General features: G+C 38.1%; 1 protein-coding gene across 1 annotated transcript in view; it reads right to left on the reverse strand.

The window, feature by feature from the left end:
* Nucleotides 1–217: 217 nt before the first annotated feature.
* The window catches only part of LOC144969060 (uncharacterized), a 13,043-nt gene continuing 3,193 nt past the window's right edge, over nt 218–10,067 (reverse strand). The window contains exons 2-4 of the mRNA XM_078908060.1: nt 8,492–8,660; nt 5,903–6,056; nt 218–838 (exon numbers count right to left, since the gene is read on the reverse strand). Coding sequence (XP_078764186.1) covers nt 266–838; nt 5,903–6,056; nt 8,492–8,649 — 885 coding nt within the window. The 5' untranslated portion in view covers nt 8,650–8,660 and the 3' untranslated portion in view covers nt 218–265. The remainder of the gene's footprint in view (nt 839–5,902; nt 6,057–8,491; nt 8,661–10,067) is intronic.

The following is a 10,067-nucleotide window of genomic DNA, read 5'->3' on the forward strand; positions in this document are numbered from 1 at the left end:
GATATTTTTTTTCTGTAAATCTTCTGCCTGTTTGTTCTTGGTTATTTATAATTTAGCTTATGATATCTTTAGGTTATGATTTCGATTTACATTTGTACTATTTTTGTTAGATTGCTTGTTTTTTTGTTTCAGCGGTCTCTCATATAACCTCAATTGTGTTGGAAGAGACCTAAAGCAACAAACAAACAAACAAAATAAAGTTGCACAAAGACTATCATGAAGTAAGAAAATAAATCTCCCCTGAAATGGAATTATTCTTTATTGTTTACTTATTACTAGATCTGTGAAGGGAACCACTGGGTTGTCTTGTAGCAAAACAATCCCCAGGCCTAGAGCAATTAGCACACACATCCCGTACGATATTCTTCCAATCCTCGTAAGGCATCAGGCGAGGTGTGTAATGTTTGTTAACGTCAATCTCACGTCCGACCCGGTCTTTTTGCAGAAACTGGTATGTCTTATTGCGGGGCATCCACCAACCAAATGCCTGCTTGGTTGGTGTCAGAGGTGGCCCCATTGGATCACGTGACCCATCTTTGTCAGCTCCTTTGTTGTGGGACAAGAAATTGGGAATTTCCGATTCTTGATCATCATAACTGTTTGTGGACAATGGGTCAAATTGATTTTCAGTATTGTTTTCGCATTGGTCTGGTTGCTGTGCGGGTTTTGTTCCGACCTCTTTTGCAGCTAGGGTTGGCGGAAGACGTCGGTTCCTCGGAATGGACGGGAGGACGAAGCTATTGGTCAGTTGGTTTTTCTGGATGGCAAAATGGTGTTTATAACATCGGAGGCAAATTGGGTCTACATTTTTGTTGTAAGAATTGTGGCTCTTTGTTTTCTGGGGATAATAATAATGATAATAATAATAATAATGATAATAATAATAATAATAATAATCATCATCATAAAAGCATTATTCGTGAAAATGTAAATGATATATGGGGTATCAGCAACTTTGTGTCAGATTGGTTCCAAACACATTAACAGTACACAAGCTTCAAAGAGTGGAAGTGTCCCGACACCATCTGGATAGGTGTCAACAAGATGGCGTAACTGAGACATATATCATCAGCGGCGTGGCATGCTTACAGTATAAGGTAGTGCCAGACGAAAATGACTTACACATGCTACATTTGTAAATATAAAAGAAAGAAGAAAAAAAACCTTACATACTTGTAAAGTAAATTTGCATGGTGATGTGTCTATCCCTGCAAATCTTTTCCATAGTTTGTTTATAGAAATCACGAACGAATATATTGATTGGAGTTTGGACACTGAGGGAAATGGCTAAAGGGACACATGCAGACATTGAATGTCAATCGAACAAAGGGTAATTTCAAAACTTACAAAGCGTAAGAATGTAAACAGCCCATGGCCTATTAAAAGAGTACTGTAGTTACGTCATGAAACAACCCCATTCCACTTCGGAAATCAAACACGACACCATGCAAGATCTCTCTCTCCTCTCTCTCTCTCTCTCTCTTATATATATATATATATATATATATATATATATATATATATATATATATATATACCTATCTGTGTGAGTGAGAGAGAGAGAGATGAACGCATACACATACACACACACACACACACAAAGTCAAACACGCATATTCACGCGAAGATCATGCATTTAGCATATAGCATCACTATCAAGAAATGTTTGACTTAACTCGTTCACATTCCTTCATATCAATTTTTGCAGCAATAATAATAATAATGATGATGGATGATGATGATGATGATGATGATGACGATGAGATGATGATGATAATAATAATAATAATAATAATAATAATAATAATAATAATAATAATAATAATAATAATAATAATTATAATAATAAATAATATAATATATACAATAATCACGACAGAGAGAGAGAAACAAATGAACTTAATAATCGTGATTTTGATAATAATAAAGATGGTCGAAGTTACCATACTATGACTATGACGTAAATGACCAACATTAGCTATTAGAAAGGGAGTCTGTTTCGCACTGTTGATAAAAGGCGATATATACCATTTCTCAGTTTTATATATTTTTAAAAATGCTGTTATCCATTTTTAAAACATGGATGTGGTGCCAGGCACCATTTGAACCAATAGAGCCACGCCCCTGTTTATCTCATTATGAGGCCTGACGGGGACTACCAAGTAAAAAATAATCTTTGAAATATTTGGTTAACACAGTCCAGATCTGGTTCGGCCTGACTTTTGTTAGTTTGGGCTTCAAGCGATATGTGGTGGTGGGGGTGGGGGGGATGTACGAGGCATAAAAGATCTTGTTAAGGAAGTTCAAAGCTTGGTTTTCAAAGCTTGACGAACAATTCTTTCGATTGGGCTGGGTATTTGTTCGCTGTTGTCATGCTGGCAAGAGTGCATTGATCTCCATGGAGATTTCGACGAAAAATATCAAAATAGTGACTCTGTCATATGTGAGATTCCAATGGATGTAATCAAAACTCAATGAATTATGACAAGATTCCGCTTTCTATTCGGACCTACGGCGTGAAATGGAAACTTCATTCTGACATAGACCTCGTAGAATGGCAATGAATTCTACTAATTAACTACTAAATTCATGGACAGTGACAGTAGACATGTGTTCAATGGCATAACGCCTGGCGGGGGGGGGGGGGGGGGGGGGGGGGCGAGATGGCTGAGTGTATATGGCAGTGCTCTTACACTCAAAGGTTCCGTCTAGAGTGCCTCTGTCGGCATCTTAGTTGATCTTTGGACAAGACACGTAACCCCTAATGATCACTTTGAGGCGCTGCGCTATCATCTTAGTATTCTTTTAAAGCTAGACCCTAAAGACAAATTTTCCCTTTGGCGAAATGAAGCAAATGCAGTTTTACTTGAATTTATAAACAACTATTAATTCAATTTATCGACAGATAAACATGACCTTCGACTTGTCAATAAGTATTGAACCTGAGACTTAGAAAATTATGATTATAGGGACAAGTTTTGGGTTATTTTATTACATCTAAAAATAATTAGTGTGGCCATAATTTTTTTTAAAAAGAGATAGTTAATAATAATAATAATAATAATAATAATGCTGAAAACTTATATAGCGCTATAACTCCGAGACACCAGGCTCTAAGCGCTTAAATTACAAATTACTTTGGCTGAAACATACTCATTCACACACACAAGCACACACACACACACACACACACACAACACAACACACAACGCAAACCAAACCTATCTTGCTTCTCATACCATCTACTAAAATCGAAACAAATATGTTTTAAGCGAACGTTTAAAAATAGACAAAGATTCTTTTTCACGAATGCTCTGCGGTAAGGCGTTCCAAATAGAGGGTCCGAAATGAGAAAAGGATCTCATTCCAGCATTTTTCCGAATTCGAGGGACAACTAGTTTTGTGGAATCACTGGCCGAACGTAAGGGGCGGGGTTTTGAATATCTTTCAATTAGTTCTGAAAGGTAGGAAGGGGCAGTACCTTCAAGACAACGATACACTAAAACACAAGCTTTGATTTAATTCTTTTCCCAACAGGCAGCCAATGCAGGTCATGAAGTAGAGGTCCGGCAGAGTCGCACCTACGCTTCATGAATACTAGTCTGGCAGCGCTGTTTTGGACAATCTGAAGACGTTTCAGATTTATTGCGAAACGCCAAACAACAGAGCATTACAATAATCCAATTTCGATAGTACGAGGGACACAACCAGGTGCTTGGTCACATCCTCAGATATGAACAGTCTAATGGAAGCAATCTTTTTTAGTTGGAAAAAGAGAGATCTAACCAAATTATTAACCTGATGCTCCATCGACAGTCCAGAGTCTAAGAATGTGCCAAGGTTTTTCACTTTTTCAACAATTTGAATAGAGGCAGCCCCCAACTTCAAATCTGTTTCACTTTTCCACTTCCTGTTCCCCACATACAGCACCTCCGTCTTATCATCATTCAGTTTCAGTCTGTTCTCATTCATCCATTTCTTAACACTTTGGATACAATTTTTACTATTGGCTGATACTTCTTGTAAATTTCTCGTATTGGAAACGCAGTACAATTGCGTATCATCAGCGTATTGATGGTAAGACAGACCAAAACTTCTGATGATTTTAGACAGAGGGCCAACGTACAAAACAAAAAGAACGGGTCCAAGTACTGAACCCTGGGGAACCCCACAATCAAGAAAGATTTCCTCCGATCTATATTCATCCACCGTAATAATCTGTTTACGATTAAACAAATATGACCTAAACCAATCAAGCGCTGCACCAGACACGCCATAAGTAATTTCAAGACGTTTGAGAAGAAGATTGTGATCAATAGTATCAAAAGCAGACGATAGGTCAAGCAAATTCAGCAAAGAACATGAACCATTGTCTATAACAGAGAGGAGATCATTAACAACCCTAACAAGTGCGGTTTCCGTCGAATGATGTTGCCTATAAGCAGACTGAAATTTTTCTTCAAGACAATTATTTTTAAGATGAAGTAATTGTTTCAAAACAAGCTTTTCTAAGATCTTAGAGAGAAAAGGAAGATTAGAGACAGGGCGATAGTTTTTTAAGTTCTCTTTATCGAGATCAGGTTTTTTCAAAAGGGGTTTGACATGAGCAACTTTGTAAATGTCTGGTACAGCACCTGACTGCAACGAATTATTAACAATACATGTAAATGGTGTTAAAATTACATCAATGCATTTTTTTAAAATGGCAGTATTTAAGGGGTCTAAATCACAACTTTTAGTTGGAGACGACATAATGCAATCACATAAGTCAGCTTCAGTAATCTTTGAAAAATGTGTTAATGAATCACCATGAAACGTGTCAAATGTTGTATGGATCGATTCAGACGAGAGTTCTTTCCTGATGGTATCCGTTTTTTCTTTAAAATATTGACCAAAGCGAGTTGGTAGATCTGCACGATCGATTAAAGATGGGAGAGCTGGTTGCGTCTGTTGTCCCAGCAGTTCCTTGGTCAAGGCAAAGAATTGTCTCGAACGTCCCACGTTTTTGAGGCTTTCTTCATAGAATTTCTTTTTGGCCCTGAAATTGACGGCTTTTGCATCATTTCTAGCCGCGATGTATCGCTTCTTATCGACAGCATCTCTGGACTTGAGCCATTTTCTTTCTGCCCGCCTCCTGGCTAATCCATTCAATTTTATTTCGGTATTATACCAGGGTGCTTGGCGTCTCACTTTTACTGCTCTAGTTGTAAAGGGAGCATGCTTGTCCACCGTACCAACAATTGACTCGTGGAGACCATTCGCATCATGTTTATTTTTAACGTTATGGTCAAGGTCTTGTTTTAAAATGTTCATGTTTATATTCTTCATATTACGAGATGTTATCATCTTTTTTATTTCAAGCTTCACTGGGAATAAAACGCAAAACACAATTAAATGATGGTCCGAGATTAATTTATCAATATTCAAGACAGGTGAAGAGAGAGAATGTTCAATGTCTGTAATGACATGATCTATTGTGTGGCCATGGTTGTTTGTAGGACCGCTTACAAGTTGAATATAGTTGTTTGTGTCAATAATCTCCCGAAATACTTTCGATTCATTTTTGGCTTTTTGCGGCATTATGGAAGACATCAACCGAGAGTGATTATTAGTTAAATGTGTCTGATTTTTACCACTTATTCCTCAGTTAGAATCACAAGCAGTGGTTGCTTTATCCCGTCAAAGCACCTACATATTATATCATGCAACGATGCGCTTTGTGTTACCATAGAGTCTGTGTTTAAAAATGAATGAAAACGACAACTTTACATTTAACATGAAATTCTCCGGTAACCGTAGGAGGTTTTTTTTCTTTATAAACAAAAAAAAAAGCATTATTTTATTTTTAATCTGACAATTTTAGATTTTACAAAACATGAAGCGCCTGTTATCCTCAAGGTACCTTGTTTATGGATTGCTCTTCTATGCTCCTGTCCTTGAAAAACTTGATGTCAAAGTCTCTGATACGTTCGACAGCTGGGAGCTTGTCACGAATATGACTCAATACATTGGTGATACGGGCCTTTTCCTCTCTGTGAATTCTTTCTGCCTGGTATCTGGTTTTATAAATATAATGAATATTAACATTTGGAAATATCTTTTACATGGATTCACCATGCTCAATGCGCTTTACAATGCTTCAATTATTATTCACTCCCAGGCCACCTGAAACGAATTTTCCATTTCATATGGTATGAGTGAATTAATTGCCAGGCGTTTTTTAAAATATATTAATACTTTCACAATATTGATTTCTTAATGCGTCTAGCCAATTAGTTAGTTACACCTGGCTCGAGTAGGACATTGTGTGTAAAGTGTCTTGCCCAAGAACACAACTCCATGTTTAGATAGTTACTATTATTATCAGCCGCCTGGTCACTGACCACTTTCTACATGGCTTCATTGTTTATTTATTTTTTATGAAAGACGAGACAACAAAATGTCTCATCCGTAGGGTGCAGACAAATGAATAGAGTCAGAAAAGAATAAATAATCGTAACCACTATACGTTTCACCGTACTCAATGGCCTTCACATTGCTTCATTTGGAATATGAGTAGTTTCACCACTCTCAATGCCTCACACATTTGCTTCATTTGGAATACGAGTAGTTTCACCACTCTCAAGGTCTCACACATTCCTTCATTTGGAATATGAGTAGTTTCACCACTCTCAATGCCTCACACATTTGCTTCATTTGAAATATGAGTAGTTTCACCACTTTCAATGCCTCACACATTTGCTTCATTTGGAATATGAGTAGTTTCACCACTCTCAATGCCTCACACATTTGCTTCATTTGAAATATGAGTAGTTTCACCACTTTCAATGCCTCACACATTTGCTTCATTTGGAATATGAGTAGTTTCACCACTCTCAATGCCTCACACATTTGCTTCTTTGGAATATGAGTAGTTTCACCACTCTCAAGGCCTCACACATTCCTTCATTTGGAATATGAGTAGTTTCACCACTCTCAATGCCTCACACATTCCTTCATTTGGAATATGAGTAGTTTCACCACTCTCAAGGCCTCACACATTCCTTCATTTGGAATATGAGTAGTTTCACCACTCTCAATACCTCACACATTCCTAAATTTGAAATATATAATATGAGTAGTTTCGCCGTGCTCAAGGCCTCTCTTACATTGTTTCCTTTGAAACATAATCATGAGTAGTTTCATCGTACTCAATGTCTCTCACATTGCTTCAAACACAAATAATAGACAAATTGTTATGAGAAAGTAAATTGGAAAAGAATAAAATGTGATCCATTGAATGAAAAGGGCATTATATCTGGATGAACTGGGTGCTGGAAATTGAATTGATTTCCTGAAATATAAAGAATGGTGATAATGCGTATTTCATGTTATGATGGAGGGAACTTTTTTTTTCATTTAAAAAAATCACAGTTTATATTCTTTTCTATTATTCTAATTTTATATTCACCCTGATATAATACCATTTTGTTAATTGTTTTAAGATAATTGTAGTTGTAATAAGTAGTACATATTGACCATGCAAGCCGTGAATAAGGCAAGTACAAAAAGGTAACTAGAAGTTACCATTCCAACTTATCAAAGCCATTGCGGTTTTCAGTTGATGGCCATTTGTTATGAGGATCATATTATTATAAGATCCACACATTTCTATTAATATTTATTATATTTGTTGAGCAATGTAAACCACTAAATATTTTCCATTTTATGGACAATAAAGATTTATTACCATCATTATTATTACTATTACTATTTTAACCAGTTAACTACGGTACTCTTAAAAGGCAAGTATTTAAACATTTGGCCAGAAAACTCGCCCTTCATATATCGATCGCTTTAACCCGCCCTCATATTGGCAAAATCTCTCAAACCTGGGACTTTGTGAAGTCTATATTTGACTATATCTATATATCTATATTTGATGGACGAGTTTTTTGGCCAAATTTTAGATACGTGTCTTTCCAGAGTATGGCAGCAGCCTCTTATGGTTCTCACACTACTATGTTATGACGATTGACCCAATCAGCTAAGTCCGGTCCGCATTCGTGCACCGTCGCAATCCCGCCTGGTAGCATCGTCACAACACACCGTTCAACTAGATGTTCTGCCGTTTCGGGTTCTTGCCCACATCGGGTACATGTGGGACAGGTGGAAAGGTCCCACTGATGAAGCGCACTTGCTGTTAGGCAGCTCCTCGACCGAATATGGTAGTTAACCGGTTACTCAATCGGTAAACGAAGTTAAAGTTTTCTGGCCAAAATGTTTTAGAGCTCTCATCACAAAGAAATAAATGAGCGTGTGATAATGAACTGACATGTGTCTAGAGCTGACTTTGTTGGTTATTGTGATCTGGAAGTCCAGCAAAGAAACAGAAGGACGCAGGATAATGAACTGACCTGTGTCTAGAACTGGAGCTGTCTAGACTTTGTTGTTTAGAGTGAGCTGGAAGTCCAGCAAAGAAATAAAAAGGGGCGTGTGACAATAAACTGACCTGTGTCTAGAAATGACGTTATGTTTTGTGGTCAGTTGGAAGTCCAGAACTCCATTCATGCTGCTGGTCCTCTTGGCTGCGTGAGCGTCTAAGATGTTGTACATGTCGGGAAGGATCTTGGCGTTGTCTGGCGGCGTACGCACTCTGTTCATGTTCATCTTGGCTACCCCTGGCGTTGTCATAGAAAAAGAGGGGGAAACTAACTTACGCATATTTATATCGGATAATATCCATTAAATACACCCAAAAGCGCTTAACAATAGATCAACAAGAGATGAGTGAGTAGGAAAGTGCCAGAAGACAATAGAGAATTTTTTGTTTAATTTCGCGGCGATCGATCGTGGATAGCTCATACGGTAGAGTCACGCTCTCACCGGCCAGGCGGAGTTGTCTTACCAATAAAGTCGCGGGTTCAAACCCCATCACCGCCGCGAAAAAAAAAATTATTCTCTTCTGTCTTCTGGCACTTTCCTACTCACTCATCTCTTGTTGTCACCAACATAATGTGTCTGCTCCACTCACTTTTCCGAATTAACAATGGATCCCAACCTACCAGGAACATTTAGGATGAAATGTGCCTCCAGTAGGACGCAATTACTACCTTTTTTAGGGGAGAGAAAGAGAGAAAGAGAGAGAGAGAGAGAGAGAGAGAGAGAGAGAGAGAGAGAGAGAGAGAGAAACATGTTACCGGCTATTCGCCGATTTTGTACCTTGGTACCGTTAAAGGAGGCGGGAAAATGGCCCTTTCCAAGGACTCATCTTTGCTCCACCCACAACCAGAATCGAACCCGGAACCAAGAGGTCACAAGCCTAATACCATTCTATTCACAGAGATTAAAAACACATCTTATTCTCGCACATATATTTGATGTGATCTAAGAGCCCCGATGACTAAGTAGGGAGAGGACTTGCTACATACGCAAAGGATACAGTAAATATATTTAGTTTAGTGCCAATTTCACTCATAAGGAGGTATAGCTATTTTAGTATCAGGTTGTATAGGACGAGAGACGCATGCGCACAACCAACATGACGTTCTCTCTCTAATAACTTTTCCGCCGGTGACGTCACAGACTATGGGTGACATCCAATCAAGGGACGCTACTCTTTCGCTAATCTCATTCCCTATTAACCAGTTGATTTTGGACCACCGAAAACACGGATTTTTGGCATATCCTCGATCCGCTCGGACAAACACATAACAAGTAGAGTAAATTTGGTCGACTTCCCTGTGCATTTGTTATTGTTTTAGAGCGCCATTTGGATGACCAATTCTCAATTAGCCAAAGTAATTTTTGACCAATCAAACGCGGAATTTGTAACACACCTTAAATCCCGCTTGGACAAATATAGCTGGTTGTTTACAAACAACAGAATAAAGGACGTTGACAATGCTCTGCTCTTTGTGATTGTTTTTCGACCGACAGTTGTGTGATAAGTTAGTCCTCAGTCGATTCGCTCAATCAGACTTTAAACAGTTAAGGTTACACATCGTTTTCGATGATGGCACGAATGATGAGGCGTGCAGAACTATTGAGTATTTTACCTGAACTCATACAACCGATGGTAATACCGT

Source organism: Berghia stephanieae, chromosome 1 (genome assembly GCF_034508935.2).
Source record: "Berghia stephanieae isolate SIO BIC M18660-M18661 chromosome 1, UCSD_Bste_1.3, whole genome shotgun sequence".
Lineage (NCBI taxonomy): Eukaryota > Metazoa > Mollusca > Gastropoda > Nudibranchia > Aeolidiidae > Berghia > Berghia stephanieae.